The sequence below is a fragment of the Electrophorus electricus genome, chromosome 19 (assembly GCF_013358815.1).
Source record: "Electrophorus electricus isolate fEleEle1 chromosome 19, fEleEle1.pri, whole genome shotgun sequence".
NCBI classification, from domain to species: domain Eukaryota; kingdom Metazoa; phylum Chordata; class Actinopteri; order Gymnotiformes; family Gymnotidae; genus Electrophorus; species Electrophorus electricus.
This window is the reverse complement of record NC_049553.1, coordinates 8,697,668-8,717,201: the sequence shown is the minus strand read 5'-3', so window position 1 is coordinate 8,717,201 and position 19,534 is coordinate 8,697,668. Positions and strand designations below refer to the sequence as shown.

At 42.7% G+C, this 19,534-nt stretch overlaps 1 protein-coding gene across 2 annotated transcripts in view; it reads right to left on the bottom strand.

Annotated features, from left to right (window-relative positions):
- Positions 1-19,534, bottom strand: part of col4a5 (collagen, type IV, alpha 5 (Alport syndrome)) — a 44,455-nt gene that overhangs the window by 9,565 nt on the left and 15,356 nt on the right. For both annotated transcript variants that reach the window (XM_035519814.1, XM_027008736.2), the window contains exons 2-37: positions 16,106-16,165; positions 15,445-15,534; positions 15,296-15,340; positions 15,141-15,185; positions 14,713-14,775; positions 14,424-14,477; positions 14,215-14,241; positions 13,588-13,668; positions 13,106-13,168; positions 12,898-12,933; positions 12,664-12,705; positions 12,192-12,284; positions 10,943-10,996; positions 10,669-10,725; positions 10,526-10,570; positions 10,346-10,399; positions 10,110-10,151; positions 9,871-9,964; positions 9,576-9,611; positions 7,571-7,822; positions 7,200-7,289; positions 6,620-6,690; positions 6,285-6,476; positions 4,558-4,726; positions 4,306-4,398; positions 3,435-3,539; positions 3,227-3,324; positions 2,872-3,022; positions 2,582-2,695; positions 2,208-2,375; positions 1,476-1,565; positions 1,261-1,404; positions 840-938; positions 627-716; positions 384-523; positions 113-239 (exon numbers count right to left, since the gene is read on the bottom strand). In XM_035519814.1, the coding sequence (XP_035375707.1) occupies positions 113-239; positions 384-523; positions 627-716; positions 840-938; positions 1,261-1,404; positions 1,476-1,565; positions 2,208-2,375; positions 2,582-2,695; positions 2,872-3,022; positions 3,227-3,324; positions 3,435-3,539; positions 4,306-4,398; positions 4,558-4,726; positions 6,285-6,476; positions 6,620-6,690; positions 7,200-7,289; positions 7,571-7,822; positions 9,576-9,611; positions 9,871-9,964; positions 10,110-10,151; positions 10,346-10,399; positions 10,526-10,570; positions 10,669-10,725; positions 10,943-10,996; positions 12,192-12,284; positions 12,664-12,705; positions 12,898-12,933; positions 13,106-13,168; positions 13,588-13,668; positions 14,215-14,241; positions 14,424-14,477; positions 14,713-14,775; positions 15,141-15,185; positions 15,296-15,340; positions 15,445-15,534; positions 16,106-16,165 (3,274 nt within the window). The remainder of the gene's footprint in view (positions 1-112; positions 240-383; positions 524-626; positions 717-839; positions 939-1,260; positions 1,405-1,475; positions 1,566-2,207; positions 2,376-2,581; positions 2,696-2,871; positions 3,023-3,226; positions 3,325-3,434; positions 3,540-4,305; positions 4,399-4,557; positions 4,727-6,284; positions 6,477-6,619; positions 6,691-7,199; positions 7,290-7,570; positions 7,823-9,575; positions 9,612-9,870; positions 9,965-10,109; positions 10,152-10,345; positions 10,400-10,525; positions 10,571-10,668; positions 10,726-10,942; positions 10,997-12,191; positions 12,285-12,663; positions 12,706-12,897; positions 12,934-13,105; positions 13,169-13,587; positions 13,669-14,214; positions 14,242-14,423; positions 14,478-14,712; positions 14,776-15,140; positions 15,186-15,295; positions 15,341-15,444; positions 15,535-16,105; positions 16,166-19,534) is intronic.

Genomic DNA, 19,534 nt, shown 5'->3' with positions numbered 1-19,534 from the left:
GGGGCCCAACAGTAGTAGCCTGGCAGTGGTGGGGCTTGAACCTTCTGATTACTAGCCACGTACCTTAATCACTGAGCTACCACCTGACATCTACCATCTTGTAGGACTGTACCTTCGAATCCTTGTTGTCCAGGTTCACCCTTTTGGCCAGTGTTTCCAGGTAACCCTGGAAGGCCTGGAGGCCCTGTTTGACCCTTTGGCCCTGGGCTTCCAGGAAAGCCTGGAGATCCAGTGTCACCCTATTCAAAGACAGCAGAATAATTAATCAACAATCCTCTGACCTATCTTTAGCATTTTCTTTAATGCATGTCTCATCTAAGTAATCTAATAATTACTGGACCATATGCTACTAGACAAAGCTAACATAGATATACTATTCTAACCTTGGGCCCTTCAGGTCCTGGTGGGCCATATCCTGGAGTTCCAGGCTCTCCCTTGGGTCCTGGGAACCCCGATGCTCCTTGCGATCCAGGCTGTCCGGGTGGGCCAGGTCGACCAGAGTTTCCTTTAATTCCTGCAGGACCTATAACAAATTGGATGTCAGCCTAGCTTCATTATTTTCATTACCTAGCCAAAGTTTCTCCTTTTGCTTTTTGGAAAGCGCCATGCCAAAGGGAAAACCTTACCAGGGAATCCCATCTCGCCCATGCTGCCTTTTATTCCTGGTATCCCGGGAGATCCTGGCAATCCTGGATTTCCAGCTTCTCCCTTGGCACCTAAAGTTCAAGAAAGAATTTAATTGAGAACATTCCTAAACATCCCCAAATATTCACAAATTGATGTCATATTTATTGCAAAATCTTAACCAAGAAAGATACGGAAACAGTTGCTTGTGTTACCCGGTGGTCCAGGTGAACCAGGGCGTCCATCCTGCCCAGGGAAACCTTTATCACCTGGGAGACCAGCAGCACCCTTTTCTCCTGGACGACCAGTTAAACCTGAAAGGGAGACACTGCAGTTTAATATTGCATTTATAATGTCTCCAGTAGTTTGTATGTTAATTTGTGTGAACTGTATTTTATTCAGGAGAGAATTAGATTTATTGTACAGTACATATTTCCTTTCTTACCTTTAACAATTATCTGCATAAATAGATACATACAGTACTAACTCTTATTCAAAGCCCTTTGGCACAAGCACTGAAGTAATTCAATGCCAAATATAAAATACATTTGCCTACATGACAAGCTGGTTCTGACTATGACAGGTATTACCCTTGTGTGGCAGAATACAGTTTCATAGGCGGTGTTTGTCACCCACCTGAATGTCCTGGTTCTCCCTTGGGACCTTTATGAACATCCGGATTGAAGATGCCAGGTGGGCCTGGTAAACCTGGATCACCTTTGTCACCTTTTGGTCCATGAACACCTGGGCTGCCTGGCCTTCCTGGGAAGCCATCCTCCCCTTAAAGGGCATACATGTTAGACCAGTAGTAGACAATGATTTTGAAGGGATAGCAGTAAAGTAAAACATACCTTTTGGTCCAGGGAAGCCTGGTACACCAGGGCTACCAGAATTGCCAGTGGGTCCTGGGGTGCCCATCACACCTATGTCTCCCTTTGTTCCTGTACCCATGGGGAACAGACAAAACCAGAGAATTCACATGTTGTCAGGTCTAGTGGATATACAGTGCTTTGCAAAGGTCTTAGGCCACCATTAGATTTGTTGTTTTAGCAATGGTATAATGCTCATATGTAATTATTTTGTAGTCTCTTTATCAAACCACATACATAAAATACAGGAAATATGAACACACAATTTTAAAAACCCACAATTAAAAAAAAAAAAAGGCCTCTACAGCCAAAGTTGGTATTTAGTGTCCCTTGGTACTAAGCACATCTTGAACTCTTTTGGGGAGACTGTCCTGTTTTCTGAAGTAATCTTCTTGTACCATTCCATTCAGGTTCCATTCCATTTAGTTTTAAGAGAACCAGGTTCTCAAGTGTAAGGGATGGTCACATTAAATACATGCCACTGTAGCCTATAGAAGCTGTTTTTTTTTTTTGTTTGGTTTTTTTTATACTGCACACAAATTTTCTGTATTTTCTGGTTAAATTCTAATGAACAGTCTGATATATAATTATGTATGCTCATTATACCATTGCTAAAACAACAAATTTAATGGTGGCCTAGGACTTTTGTACAGTACTATATATGTAGTGCTAATCAGTAACATAGGTAGTGCAAATGTCATAAGCTTATATTACCAGGGTATCCAGGTAGTCCATCTTGGCCAGGGGTGCCAGGATTACCAGGGGGGCCAGGAGGCCCAGGAGATCCAGGGAATCCAGGGCTTCCAGGGTCTCCAGGCAAACCTGGAATGTCTAAACCTGGGGGACCAAGGTCTCCTTTCTCGCCTTTCACACCAGGGAAACCTGTGCCAAAGCGGGGGCATATTTATATTTCAGTGAAACTGCTTAGATACGTATACTCAGCAGGAATAACACTCTTAAAAAGCAACTTATTAAGCAAAAAACAACGTATTAAGCAACTAATTAAGGTATACTAAATGTGCTCTTTGTCTGGAGCTAAGGGAACTTATCAAGGTCACCTGTCTACCCACATACTTTTTCAGGCTTACCAGAAGGGCCTGATGGTCCAGGAGGTCCAGGGGGTCCAGGTGGACCTTGTACACCAAAGGCAGGGGGGCCTGAAATGCCAGGAGGACCTGGCTGGCCAGGAAAACCATGATCACCTGTGAAATGTAAGGCCATCAGTAAGGCTTAATGTCCATTACTATTTATGATTACTGTATGATTAGTGTTTTACTTACTATAAGGAAGACATAAATCCTTACATTATATCTTTGTGACAATTGTTTTTTTTTCAATATATTATTCATGACTGGTTGCACCTGGTTCTGTACTGTACCTTTAGGCCCAGGAACACCATTGACACCTGGTCGGCCAGGTGATCCAGGGTTTCCAGGGAAACCGGGATCACCTTTAGCTCCAGGTACACCTTTACTGCCAGGGGCACCTGGGGGACCCTGAGCACCGGGAATACCAAAGCCAGGGTCTCCCTGTGAACACACACACACACACACACACACCCATGTGCACACTTTAGTGCATTTTGGACTGAAAATCATTTCTTCATTTATTGATAACTCTTGGCTGCAGTTAACCACTGCGATCCACAGTCCTAGGGCACTCCAGGTAAATGCCACAAGTAGATTTACAACATTTTGTGCAGTCCTGTATCTAGATGATTTTCTGTTGCTCACCTTAGACCCTTGGAGTCCAGACTGACCAGGCAGTCCATCTGCACCAGGTGGCCCAGGAATGCCTGGGCTACCAGGACTGCCAGGAATACCCGGGAATCCTGAGAAATGTGTTCAATAGTATTAACTCTTCATCCCTACCCTTGTAGGTTTCCAGGTAAGATGCATTAGTGATTGCTGGCAGCAGTTTCAGTGGGCTCTCAGGGTTTACCTTTAGCACCTGGAGGTCCTGGCAAACCACTGCCAGGCAGACCAGGCTCTCCTTTTGGCCCAGGTAATCCTGGAAATCCAGGCTGTCCAGGTGGACCTGGGTTACCTGTACAAGTAAAAGAATTATATCCAGTTCATATACAGCCAAACTCAGTATTTTATACCGTCAAACATATACATTTGTATATTTGTGTGTTCATGTTTGTCTAGGTGACATTTTCCTACTGACAGAACATTTTATCAGAGGGTTATTATTCAGAAATATTTTGGATCAATCTTACACAGCTCCTCTTGAAACTGCAGACATAAAATGACAAATATAAAAATTACAGGACTATCTCAAAATAAATAAATATTATATATATAAAAGTAGGTTCTTCTTTAAATTCAATTTCTGAGTGCTCTACATTTTAGCATAAACAACAGAATTGTAGTGAACTAAAGTGAATCATCTTTGTCTGCATATCTTTCAATTAAATGGTGTGTTGTTGAAGTCCACAAAACCCACACCAAACTGCCATCTCATTGTACTTCAGATCAAAGAGTAAAGTTACATCACTTGATTATGTAAAATATGGAATCAGCTGTTGTACATATATGTGAAGATTAAAATGTTGCTAGATGAAATATTTTGAGTTGAATATTATAATAAAGATAATAATTAACAGGATAATCTGATAATAATTAACAGGTTAAAGAATTACAAAAGTGTCAGCTAAATGGCATAAAATGTCAATGTAAATGTAAAAGTGTAAAGCAGACAACCCACCCATTAGAATGTCACATTCTTGATCTACTCCATATATAAATTTCCCTACATTAAAAAAAAATCAAACTGGTTGAACAAATGAGTGAAATGTCTGCCCATTTACCTGAGATCCCTGGTAGACCACGGTCTCCATCACGTCCTGGGAGTCCAGGTGCCCCTTTTTCAGAAATAGAGTGTCCTGGTTCACCTTTCTGACCTACCAGATGACATCAAATGTAAACTATGGTCATGTCACTGTGACAATGGTAAAATTTGAACATTTGACAATGAAGCAATATCATCTTTTTGATTGTGAAAGCAAACAATATTAACTATATTTTCAAATCCAGCTTGACTGCCTTGTGTCTGATCTCACCTGACAGTCCAGGGGGTCCTGGTCTTCCTGACACACCCTGGAGTCCTTTCTCTCCAGGTGGCCCCTGTTGGCCAAACCCAGGGGGACCAGGGGGACCTCGGTCTCCTTCAGGACCTATGGGACCAGGCTCACCTGGAGGACCACGCTGACCTTTCACCAGCAGAGAACCCTGTCAGGGGCCATGCAAGGAAACACATTCGTATTTACCAGTAAAACAAAATATCACCAGACTCCCCGGTGGCCAATATAAACAAACATTGTGGGCAAACAATATATAACAAAACATACTGCTGACCTATAGGCAATTTTTATATATTATTATAGTGACTTATAGCCAATTTTTATATCATGAAATTATTTTTTATTTGCTATATAGCAAATAAAAAATAATTTCATGATGAGTTTAAAATACAAATGCTGTGATTGCAGGAGAGTGCTCAGTATTATTTTTTATTGACAGATAAATGTATTCAACATCAGGCTCATCTCAAAAAACACTAAAACATTCATCAGCTTAAATACAAAGGATGAAAGGATCCATCCATCCATCCATCCATCCATCCATCCCAAGACCAATTGAAGTAACTGAAAGGGCTCTGGAAGTTGTCAATGCAGCACTATAGATGATCACTACTGTGACCACCACTGAGACCAACCAACTGATATACAACATCACAACAGTGATACTTGAGATGCTGGGTTTCAAGGTGAACATCATCAAGGAGCTGTATCCTACATGGAGGAGGTTGGAGGCCAAGATGTGGGCAACACGGAGAGAAGTTAGCCCACCTGAAGCGGTACACACGAGAAGTGGAAGCCAGAGAATAAACCAGATGTTCTGCCCATGAGCCGTCCAGTGTACTCTTTGTTACAGGGTAATAAGAACAGACCCACCAAAGCTGGAAAATGATCAATACTAGAAAAGCATACGGTAGAAAGAGGCATCACATAACAACGTCTAGTGGTTACTGAACCTGAGAGAAGACCACAGAAACCTCCCTGAACAGGATCCAGTAACCATCACACTAGCAAATGTCAAAGAACAGCTCCAGGAACAATCTCACCACGGATGGAACCCACCCTGAATGGTTAACTGAAGTCCCAACAGTCCTGATTATGAAGGACCTCCAGAAAGGAGCGTTTCCATCCAACTACCAGCCAATAACACGAATCTGCACAATATGGAAGCTCCTGTCAGGCATTATTGTGGCTAAAAGTAGGCACATGACTCAGTACATGAGTAGGACCAGAAAGGCACTGGCAAGAACACCAGAGGAGCCAAGCACCATCTACTGGTGGATAAAACAGTCACTCGAGACTGTAAGACCAGACAGACCAACCTTTACATTGCCTGGATTGACTACAAGAAAGCCTATGATTCAATGTCCCACACATGGATCCTGGAGTGCTTGAGGCTGTATGACAGGGGAGGACAGTATTGAGGTCTAGTGAGCATCCAAGCTCACTATCCAGGATGAAACATCCAAAATCCAGGAGAGGATCAGGAAGATAGACCCAGCTGATAAAGTGGATAAACCCCTGCACGGTATGTACCACTGGCAAAAAGTGGCTGATATAGAAAGATCCTACCAATGGCTGGATTGAAAGACAACACAGAGGCACAAATCATGGCAGCACAGGAACAAGCTCTAAATACAAGATCAATAGAGGCTAGGTTGTACAATATCAGGCAGGACCCCAGATGCAGGATAAGCACAGATACTCACTGATACTCCTTTGGGACCAGGCTGTCCGGGAAAGCCATCACGACCAGGTCTTCCATCCAGCCCGTGTAGACCTGGAGGGCCAGGAAAGCCTGTGTCTCCCTTCTCTCCCTTCATACCATCAAGCTGGATGGCATCACCAGGATCCCCCTTTTGTCCAGGGACTCCAGGCAGACCCTGTGGTCCCGTTAAACCCTGGGAAACAAACAGGAGACAGAGTGTGCTGACTCTGTGAGAAAATATAAATGATTTTAGTAACACAGTAGTGAGTTTGCAAATTCATTTTCATAGTAGCCATCTCATATAGACATAACGGCATCTGAAGTGAAGCCACTCACTGGTGCACCCATAAGCCCGGGGTTTCCAGGGATACCTTTTTGTCCTTTTGGACCAGGGATCCCAGGAATGCCTGTTACAAGATCACCAAAGCATTAAATATCAGGCTCATCTAAAAAACACCAAACATTCTCATGTACAAAACAGCAAATATACAAAATATATTAAATACACCATACATTTGATATCAGGCTCATCCTCCCCCCAATAAAATTATCAAAAAACATCAGGTTCACCCCAAAAAGAACTACAACATTCAAAATCAGACTCATCTCAAAAAACATGAAACAGACCAGACTATTCATCTAACATATATATAAAAAAGCATCAGCCCATCATGTTACTTTTCTAAGATCTGTTTTGTGTAACACCATGTTATGATTCTGCATAATGTTTATTAAGAATGTTAAAAATTTTCTATAATGAGCACATTTGAGCTTCATAAAGGGAGGTGTATACAGGCACACACCCGTATACCAGGTACACCACAGCACATTTCTCTCAAAAAATGTCCCGATTTTGGCCATGTAAAGCCCATGCTCCACCTCTAACATGGAGGGCACGGGGAGCAGCGGTTCTTGCCTGGGAATCCGTTCGGTCCAGGGGGCCCTGAAGGCCCTGGGACAGGGTTTCCATTTGAGAAGCAGTTCACACATGTCTCTCCCTTTTCACCTGCAACACCAAAAGACAGAAAAAAATGTCTCTTCCTGACAGTCTCTCCCATACATCATATATATATATATATATATATATATATATATATATATATATATATATATATATATATATATATATATATATATATATATAAAAAACGATATGCATATCTGTTCAATTACTTTCATAAATTATTTTGTCATGCCAACTTTTCACTTTTTAGATAATAAGGAAACAATAATGAATTAAATGTAATTAATTGGTTAATTGGTTGCTACCATAAAACAGTGGCTCACCTTTTTGGCCTCTCTCTCCTAAATATCCTTTTTCCCCATGGATGCCCGGAAGTCCTGGCGCCCCACTGATGCAGTTGTCTCCTCCATTGGATATCCCTTGTGGTCCGGGAGGTCCCGGTGGTCCTTGCAAGCCTGGCGGTCCGGGTCTTCCTGGCAAACCTGGAAGAGAGACTCCAGGCTGTCCTTCATCACCCTTTTGTCCTCTCTCTCCAGGATATCCAGGAGGACCAGGTGGACCTTGGCTTCCGATTCCTATGATGTAATGCAAAGTTTATGATCACACATATTCACACTGGCAATGTTCCACTCTATCAAAATGAATGGCAAGTGGTTATTGTTTAAGTTGTTAAGTGGTTATTGTCAAGTTGCATGGATTGGAGTAAGTTTCAGAATCCTGCTTCATATGGGGATCAAACAGACCTGGAGAAATATGCTTCGTCTGTCACCAGCTACATAAGTAATTGTGTGAACCATATAGTGATCACTTGAACAGTCACTACACAACCACACCAAAAGCCCTGGCTAAGTTCTACTCTAGGCCTGTCATGTTGTATTCAGTTCAGGTGACAGAACTCAGGGGAGCCAGGGCATCCTCTCCCTACCTTAGCTCAGGCTTCAACAACACCATGCCCCAGAATCTCAGGGTTCAACAACACCATACACTAGAAGCTCAGAGTTCACATTGCAGCAGGGTTCTTGACATCCTGACCAATGGGCCTCAGAGAGTTAGGATCCAGACTAGATCGTTCTGCTCTGAACATTGAGTCCCAAAAACTGTTGGCTGAGTCCTCTCTACAACTAGTCTACTGTCTTGTCCTGCTTTGTAATTGTTTAATCTATTGTAGGGATGTGTATAGTTTATTGTATTACACAGTTTATATGTGTATGTTGGGCAGGACAGTGGCTCGGTGTTTAGCATGTTTGCCATGTTTGCACTAAGGTCTTGAGTTCAAGTCCCCATCTGGGTGGAGCTTCCATGTTCTGTCTGTGTGGGTTTCTTCTGGAGTCTCTGGTTTCCTCCCATGGTCCAAGAACAAGGAGGCTAGGTTGATTGGCTATTCTAAATTGTCCTGTGTGTATGAATGGCCACCTTCCTGGCATCCCTGTTTTCATGGTTTCCCTGTCATGTCTGTTTTCCTTTGGTTCCTGGTTGTTCCATTCCATGGTTTTGTTTTCTCCACCCATCATTTGTTTTTCCACACCTGTCCCTCGTTTCTAGTCTTGTTAAGTTCATGTATTTAAACCATGTCTTGAGCCCTGTGTCTTTGTTGTTCTTTGCTTGCGTATGTGTGGAATATATTAAATGAAGGTATTGGATGCATGTATGCACATCTTTGTTTCGCAGGCTCTGTGTCTGTTAGCCTGTTTGATCCTAGCCGTTTTGTTTTTCCTTACCTCCGTATGTTACTTCTTAGTTTCTGTTATAGCCTGCTTTCCCTGTTAGCCTTCTTGGGCTTTTGGTTTGTCATTACTTCCCTTTGTTTATCCTAGCCCTTGGTTTAGTTATCATGTATTCTCAGACTCTCCGTATTGATAATATGACCCTGGACTACCCTAACAACTATGACTTTGGATTTGCCCTAATAAATCACGCTCTTCTCCGCACATGCGTACGCCTCCTTACCACTCACCGTTACATATGTCCAGTGATGGATAGTGCTCTGTCCTGGCCTCAACCTCGCCTTCCCCTGCACCTGGTACAGTCCCCCTGGGGACTGCTGTTTCTTATCGGTGTGTGTTTGTAAAAGCTGATATCTGTCTGTAACGTGTCCTTGAGTCTGAGAAAGGTGCTATAGAAATGTAACTAATAATAATATTTACTGTGATTAATGTCATCCGGTTGCACTGTGTCCTAGGGAAACTATATTTTGTTCCTCAAATCAACACATCTATAGTGAGAAGGAATAACACTGAGGTAGATTTTGACTTTAGATTTTTTTAACTTTGGGCAAATGTTCACAGTTGTATTTCGGGGGGGGGGGGATAGCAGCAATCTACCTCTCACCTGGAGAACCTGGATGACCAGGTGGTCCTGAGAGACCTGGGAGTGGTCAAAAAAAAGATCAGTGCTCAGTGGAAAGTCCACATATACATTATACGTACTTGTGTATATTATTTATACATATTAATCAGAATCCAGAAATTGTCCTCAAAACACAAACATAACAGTGCAAAATAGGTATTTTATGTTGTTTGTTAATGTTGGGCACTGTCAATTAATACGTAATGCTATTGGCACTGTCAAAAACAATTAATATTTCAGCTGGGTATTGAAGCACCAAAATACAACAGAGTCCTACCTGGTGATCCTCTCTCTCCTTTCCTCCCAGGGGGTCCTGGGGAACCACTATCCCCTTTAGGTCCTTCTTGGTTTATGGGAGGTCTGCCAATCACCTAAATAAGGCATTGAATGAGAGGTGTGGTGTGTTATAATTTTATTTTACACATCAAATGCAACCTTGACAATATTACAATCCATCAATCCCAAAAATATTATGGAACAAAATAGAAAAAATGTTAATATGAATTTATGATCTACCTCTCCTGGAGGTCCAGGATATCCAGGTTCGCCTTTCTGCCCCTAAGAGAGGGGGAGGGGTTAGAATTACACCTGGAGCACAAGATCTCAGAGTTCTCCTCTCATCACACGTACTCAGATTTGAAAGTCACAGCTGCACTGAACCCATGCCACTTGCTCTAAGAATTTTCATGTTCCTCGGTGCTTATCTATCCAGCAATCAACATTCAGTAAGACAAAAGAAAAGTGACCCTTACTCTTTCGCCATCTCTTCCTGGAAAGCCAGGAATTCCCCCTTGTCCCTTTGATCCCTGAGAGAGGCAGAAGAAAACCGAACAGAGACGCGGTCAGCCCACGCCATCTTGACCTGTCTCCCGCCACATTTCTCCACTAGTGTGGAGCGTCGCGATATTCCTAACTGAACACAGAACTCTCACCGGCAATCCATGAGGGCCAGGGTCTCCGTCCTTACCAGGCTTGCCCTGTTAAAATGACACGCACCAAAATCAGAAAAGCAGCACCGTGAATGCAGGTCATTAATGGCCAGGCTTCCTGCTGCTGCCTGTGGCTCATCTCTTACTCTCTTTCCAGGTTCTCCTGGCTCGCCCTTCTCTCCTTTCTGACTGCCAGTTGAACCCTGTGAACCAAACCAGCTCCTGTCACACAGTTATTCACACAGAACCCTAATGCTCCTAAGTAAATGAATTTGATGGTATAGGTATGTAGTGACCATAATGTACCGTAAAGTGGCACCTATTTGGTGTAATATTTTAAGCTGATCTCTATATTAGTGTAACTAAGTATGCACATAATGTAAGTAATCTAAGTCATATAGGAGTGAATAGAGTACACACAGGTGGTCCAGGAAGTCCAGGATCTCCAGGTGGGCCAGGTGAGCCACGATCACCCTGAATGAGAAAACTGGTGTTAGTAGATTCCAAATAACTAATAAAGTCACCAGGAAGTTGCCAATGAAATTCTAATTGACAGGATTTATAAATACAAAAAAAGTAAATATATATATTTTTAAAATATAGTTCTCACAAGTTTAAAAAATGTGAGAACTTAATTTAATTTACAAACCCAATTGTACTATTTCACCTACCAGTTTATGTGATTTTAGAAGATAATCAATAGGTTTTAAAGATGTAGGTGCAAAAGAAATTAGTCAGGAACCTTTTTAATTAAAGTATGAATATATAATTAATAAATATATATAAAAATCATTACAGCATGCTTTCTTTTTATGATAAAAGAACATGAGATATGGAAATAAGGAATAAGCAGCTAATAAAACGAAATTAAATTAAAAACATTGCACACAGGCAGAATTACTACTACCACCTAGTGGCTGACGTAAAAAGAAAAAAATTACGCACTTGACTGTGGTGCCATCAAGTGGTCAAAACATTTTTTTTATGTCATGCAGTACTGACGGCAGTTGAATATGTGGTATCTCATTTTTTGTAGCATTGCACAGACTATTAGACAAAGACCCCATCTATCCGTCAGTGGATCAAGCTGGGCTCTCTGTGCTATGAAGAGCAACAAAGAACTGCCCTACTACAGGGACGTGCACTGCTGCTGGGAAGGCTACCAGGCTTTCACAGATTCCAAAGGCAGGATCAGCTCCACTCTCTCCAAATATATGAACTGAATGGCTTCTTTCCACAATCTGAACACTGAGGTGACCCTCACAGGGCTGTTGGGCCTGATAGCACACACACAGCTTCTGGGTCTGATAGCACTAGCCTTGCTATCTGCTACATTAGCTGAAGCCTGCAGCATCATAAACTGTAGCCGACTACAAGGCCATTCAGAGGGTGGAGTGTTCTACTCACTGGCTCACTCATGCAACATATCTATCTATCCATCTATCTACATACATACATACACACACACACACACACACACACACACACACACACACACACACCTCAGCTGAAGGCCCTTCTTACTGCTGCTCGTAATAAGTCTCATTTGATACCACAGTCTGGGGAAACTGCTTCATTTCTTTTGTATACACATGTGCAATGGCTATTACAAAGTGAAGTATACACGCACACACACACATGCACACACTTCTGCAAAATATTACTGTACCTTCTCTCCTCGCTGAATGACTGTTTGCTGTTCACTTGTAAGCTCGCTGACTTGTCCTGGTGGCCCTGGAGGCCCTGGCAACCCAGATTCACCCTACACATACACACACACGCGCGCGCGCGCGCACACACATACACATACACATGCATACACGCGCGCACACACACATACACGCGTGCGCACACACACACACACGCGTGCGCACACACACACATACACACACACAAACATACACACGGACACACGCACACACACGCGCACACATGGACACACACACACACGCGCGCGCACACACACACACACGCGCACGCACGCACACGCACGTGAACAAACGTACATACACACACGCACACACACACATACACACACACAGGAAGCTTGAAATCACCAAAATGATTTCTAATAAAGCTGCAATTAAGAACTTTAATGATTTTCAATTCACACAATTTGCTGGGGGCTTTTCTTATTCTACCTTCTCTCCTTTTGGCCCTTGGAAGTTCAGTCCCATGTTTCCCTGTATAAGAGTGAGGTGAGGCATGAACAATATGAAGCCCAGCTTTTAAGGAACAGCATATTTGATTTTAATCTGGAACCAGATTTTTCCATGACTGTCTTTCAATTTGAGGTTTTATCCTTTGCAAACTTGAGATAAACTCGATGGACACATACGTCTATAGAGAAATCGTTTATGAAAAACAACACTCACCTTAGGCCCTGGTGGACCTGGGTGACCAGGTGGACCCTGATAATGAAAGACAAGGAAACCACACAATGTATATTTGCAAACAACAAGCAACACCGCATCATATTAAACTCAATGTACTGGCGTCCGCTGGGCCTTTATAATGCACTGTACAAAGACATGAACGTGACAGTGCAGGGCAAGAAGAACAAGAAAAAAAGCAACCTCTGACCTGGTGACCTTTAGGGCCAGGAGGACCGAGGGGTCCTGCCAGCCCGGGTGGTCCTGGAAGTCCCTAGATGAGCAGGACCAGAGACAAGGACATGGTCAGTAACAGTGACCTCAGAACGAGCTCAAACATGCTCACAAGGATACTGTTAAGGTGATTTATTTTAAGAACTCTACAGCTAAACTGTTTTTACATACTGATAACTATCAACACTGATCTGACTGTATTAGCCAGACAGGATTGGATGGAAGGTGTGGGACTGAAGGTAGGTGGTGAACTCTAGTTACGACAGTCTGACAGTTTTAAGGGCTGTGTGTAGCCTGATAGGCTGTGTGTAGGGGATCGACGATGAGTGGCCCATAACCAACTATAAGAGTATACCCTTCTTAATTCTGCAGTTTTAACAGCCAAACAAAATGAAAGAGAATGGGAATTCAATCTGGAAAAATGATCCTGTTGGAAGTGAAATGACCAGGATGACGCACTCTGATGCCTGGTTCTCCGTGACCACCAGGTTCCCCTTGGTTTCCAGGATGTTCCTCCTGGATGACTTCACCAGGTTCTCCCTGTGAAGGCAAAGAGAGTTACTGGTGTAGAATGGGAAATGATTGTAAAACAGTCTGCTTTTTAAGAGTATCATGAGTTTTATCTTATAATTTAAGCATTAGAGCCTTCCTGGCTCCATATACTTGAAGTATACATATTGCAATGTCTGTAAACACATATGCTCTACAAGATATAAATTTCCTCGTGTATGTAAGGGCAATGTCTGGATAATGAAAAACACCTTGGCCAATCAGGGATAAATGACTTTGCATAAGCTAAGAAATGTGCATATGCCAAATTTAACTGATTTGCCACACTGAGGCAGTGGATGTTTCATTGCATGACCATGGTTTTCTGAACATGAATCTAGTCTTGCACTAAATTGTATCAGTGTTAAATTGTACTTTTTAATCTAGTCTTAGTCTTAGTTTGTATCTGGGAAAGCTGGCCCGAGCAAGCTGGACCAATCAAGCTGAAGTAGTGTTGTAGCTGTGATGTGGGCTGTGATGTGTGTAGCTCGCTTGTCATATGAGGAAGTGGAGGAGAATGTTCAGTGGAAGACTTGCCTTCTGACCTGGCAGACCAGGTGGGCCCTGGGAGACACAGATGAGAAATAGAAATGCCACACTCAGGAAATATACAATGTTTACGTGGTCTTTAATGAATGCTGAGAAGCAGGCAGTAGGTCCAATATTACCAGGCAAGACTACCCCAGACAAGGATAGTCTTCAAAGAAAAGTGTTTCTCAGGACCAATAAAATACAAGAACACATACCTGTTGTCCATCTATACCTGGGATCCCTGGGGATCCTGGATATCCTCTCTCACCCTGTGGGCAAAAAAGGTTTAAAATGGGTTTGTATTCGTTTGACTCCCCATTCAGAGTGACTTCACAATTATAGAAATTCAGAAATACACACACACTCACGTACACACTTGCCCACAAACACACACACACACATACTCACCTGTGCGCGCGCGCACACACACACACACACACACACACACACACACACACACACACACACACACACACACACACACACACACAAAGACACACAAACCTTTGTTCCATTACAGCCTGCAACTCCTTTTGGACCTTGAGGGCCGTCATTTCCTGGAATACCCTGACAATCAAAGAAACATGCACCTAATGAGAGCTGCTACCATACTTAAAGAGGACAGCGGAATCAGAAAGCAAGACAGCGTCACATTATGGGACGTAGGACAGCAAACGCACCACACATGGCAGTGTGTTAATCTACCAACACTTTGGGAGTTTCTCCTAATGAATGTAATTATAAGGCCAGTGTGGAGGCTTACACTCTTACTCAGTCACATGCAGCACAGGAAATTAAGCAGCCAATGCACTCTTACTGACAGCTTCACCCAAACTAAACAAACTGACTGTTTGTAGCTCCCTCTGACCTAACTTATATTACCAGTGGCCATGCATCCTAACGGTAGGATTAAAGTCATTGGCGATACTCACCGGAATGCCCGGTGTGCCTGGAAATCCGGGAAGCCCAGAAGGTCCCTGAAGAAGGACAAACAATTGACTTGCATGAGCAGAAGGCTTAACCATGTTTGTATTAATGGAAAGGTCTGATCAGGTTTGTATTAATGGACAAATGCAGACAGTCTCACTCTTATTCCTTTAGGCCCTGGAGGTCCATGAGGTCCATCATCACCCTGTGGGAAAATATTCCTATTGATGACGAGACTAATGAACAGCAATTGATGCATAATTGTGATAAACATCTTATGTGTAATTGGATACAGATTTGATCTCTGACCTTCTCCCCACGAGGTCCAATTTGCCCTTCTGGGCCAGGAAACCCTGGTATACCTGGATGGCCCTGTAGTCCTGGCAAACCTCTATCGCCCTGAGAACGCACACGCATGCACACACACAGACACGCACACACAGGTTTATATCAGATGACAAAACTATAAACAAAGCATGACAGTCTATTATTCTCTTGGTTTAAGTATGTCACAACACACATACTACATCACACCCCCACCTCACCCTATCCTTAAAAAAGCACCATCCTGCCAGCATTTCAAACCATCAACCCCCCCTAAGTTCCCCAGCTACAGGGCCGAGCCACAGGACAAGGGCTTAGATCTGCCATAGGCCAAGAGACTGCACAAAGGCACTTCTTTCTACATCATACACACAAACAAGTGATGAGCACAGCACATGCACAACTGCAAGGGCTTTTAGAGTCAAGAGTGCCAGGCTAGGGAATGGGGAAGGCCCAGTGGACAGTGCTGAAAGTGTCTATTAAGGTTAATGTGTACTAAACTGTGAATATATAACAACCTTCAGCTATTCAGGGGGGTTCTAATGAGTTTATCAGTGATCTGACAATACTGAATTCATTACATTTCCTAACTTACAAACTGTGCACACAGCTAGAGAGTGTGTGTGCTGGGTGAATACCAACTCACCTTCTCCCCTTTCACTCCACTGCAGTCACACTTTGATCCTGTTCCACAACCATAACAGGCCTGAGATAGATAGATAGATAGATAGATAGATAGATAGATAGATAGATAGATAGATAGATAGATAGATAGATAGATAGATAGATAGATAGATAGATAGATAGATAGATAGATAGATAGATAGATAGATAGATAGATAGATAGATCAGACATATGTGCATATGGTACCATATAGAACAACTGTATACACTGTGATGGACAGAGGTAATCAGGGTGATAAAATCACATCTTTCAGATTAAAAACTCACAATCCATTAAAAGCATAGAGCTCAGTTGTGTGTAAACAACCATATACATATTAGGGCTGTCTTCCCACCCACTCACTCACTCACTCACTCCAGCTGTTCAGAATGTTAGCTTGCTAATAATCACGGCAGCTCCCCGACCCAATACCCCTGTGCTAGTGAAACTGCTATCACATATCCATACTTTTCAAAGCATTGAAACAAAGCTGGAAATGTCCATTTCATGATCGCACTGGATTTGTATTATTCAAACATTCTTTATCCTTTATCATGTGATTAAACAGGTTTTTATTATGTTAAAACAGCTGTAAACCCTTTATGATGAACTCTCTGAATTACAACGCTGGGCATTTCTATACTCCACTCTCTATACTCCACCTTCCATTTTCCACTGACCATACTTTAAACAGAGAGGGTATTAGGCCATCAGTTGGGCAAAATCTAAATCATGTGAACTCACATTCTGACTGTTTCAGTAATTACTGTTCTAGAGAAAATGTTGGTCTGTCAGGAGGGAATTGTGGAGAAGGGTTTCAATTGCTAACAACAATTGACAATTATTCTGTTTTTCAGGGACAGGTAATAAAATGCTTGTTTCTTGGGTGATATTAAGTGTCAATACTAACAATGCGTGTGTTATGTACAGTAACAAAACAGTGGCAAACTGATCTGGGCTCACAATATGAAATTATTTCGCTGAAGAAATCGTGACATGTAGGCAATGTTAAATATTTTTGGCCTCTAGGTGGCACTATTTGTCTTAATATTCTTTACATACTGACCTTGTTGCTAAATATTTCATCTTAGAAGGTACAAGAATACAACTCCAGGGAAAAGCAAAACACACCCCCAGCTCCAGGAAAGAACAAAACACACGCCCCCAACCTAAGATACTAAACACATGACTGAATTTGCAAGAACTATTAAAACACTATTCAAACCCATCCAAGAATTTTCACATGCCATTGATCTGCCTCCAGCATATGTATGTGTGTGTGTGTGTGTGTGTGTGTGTGTGTATTTGGTGTGTTTTGATCTTTTCACAGGAGAATGGTTTTGTGCAGATATTTCATGAAGGAGTTGGAGAGTCCTCTATGTATACAAAGGAGAGGCAGGAAAGTGAGAATGTGTGAATGAGATAGAATGAGAGCGCGAGAGAGAGAGAATAGTTAACAATGTAGTTTTTAAATGTGTTAAAAACTCACCTCTGCAGGTATGAACTCTCCATACTCATCAAACAACTCATGGATAATATATACAGTAGATGTTTTTTAGATATGTTCACCTGGCAAAGAATTAATGCTACCCACAGATTTCCTTTTTGGACTACTGGAGCATGCACACACACACACACACACACACACACACACACACACACACACACACACACACACAGGCAAAAACACAGAGCAATTGGCTGGTATGATAATGTTTTTGAACCCTTTTCTGGTCAATGGCAATGCCAATGTTTTGAATCGATTCATTTTAAGTGTAAAGTCATCATCATATCTGCACTAAATATGAATCTAATGTCACAGCCATACCAATACTACTGTTTTGGCCACTTGCCTCCCACCACCATTATAGTGCCATTATTAACATGCAGAATTATTTAAGACTAGAGCGAGACTCAAAGCATCATTACAAGACCTACTGCTCAAACCACACCCACCATCATTACAAGACCTACTGCTCAAACCACACCCACCATCATTACAAGACCTACTGCTCAAGCCACACCCACCATCATTACAAGACCTACTGCTCAAACCACACCCACCATCATTACAAGACCTACTGCACAAGCCACACCCACCATTACAAGACCTACTGCTCAAACCACACCCACCATCATTACAAGCCCTACTGCTCAAACCACACCCACCATCATTACAAGACCTACTGCTCAAGTCACACCCACCATCATTACAAGACCTACTGCACAAGCCACACCCACCATTACAAGACCTACTGCTCAAACCACACCCACCATCATTACAAGCCCTACTGCTCAAACCACACCCACCATCATTACAAGACCTACTGCTCAAGTCACACCCACCATCATTACAAGCCCTACTGCTCAAGTCACACCCACCATCAATACAAGACCTACTGCTCAAACCACACCCACCATCATTACAAGACCTACTGCTCAAACCACACCCACCATCATTACAAGCCCTACTGCTCAAGTCACACCCACCATCATTACAAGACCTACTGCTCAAACCACACCCACCATCATTACAAGACCTACTGCTCAAACCACACCCACCATCATTACAAGACCTACTGCTCAAACCACACCCACCATCATTACAAGCCCTACTGCTCAAGTCACACCCACCATCATTACAAGACCTACTGCTCAAACCACACCCACCATCATTACAAGACCTACTGCACAAACCACACCCACCATCATTACAAGACCTACTGCTCAAGTCACACCCACCATCATTACAAGACCTACTGCACAAGCCACACCCACCATTACAAGACCTACTGCTCAAGCCACACCCACCATCATTACAAGACCTACTGCACAAACCACACCCACCATCATTACAAGACCTACTGCTCACCCACCGTCATTACACACAGCTGGTTGTGGGACCTCCTTAAAAGGTGACTCCCTTCAGCAGTGACGCCCAGGCAGGCAGGCAGACAGACGCCCATGCTGTGCTTTGTATTGGCTTTCACTGCTCGTCTTTGTCTCTTTTGAGTACGTTTTGAAGCTCAGATAATGGTCGCAGCAGAGCAGATGATTTTGGATGAGCCCAGCACAGGTCTCATATGCACCTGTCTGCCACATCAGCTGAGCAAGAAGCAGAACAAAGCAGAGAATGCAGGCGAAAAAGTCTTGGAGAGGCTGTCTAGAAAGTGAAATCATTATACTATTCACCATCTAAACAAAAGAAAGACAATGGAGGAGGATTCAACACACACAAACATGTCCCTTTCTCAGGTTCAGTTCAGAGACATTGCTCGGTAAGTAAGCTTCCGCTTATTAATTTAAAAGTCCGCAATAACAATAGCTGCATTTGTGCAGGAATTTGAAGCTGTACTGCAGCATCATACATTTATGCTGGATTAAACCGAGCCCACAGGACTCTCCCTCCTG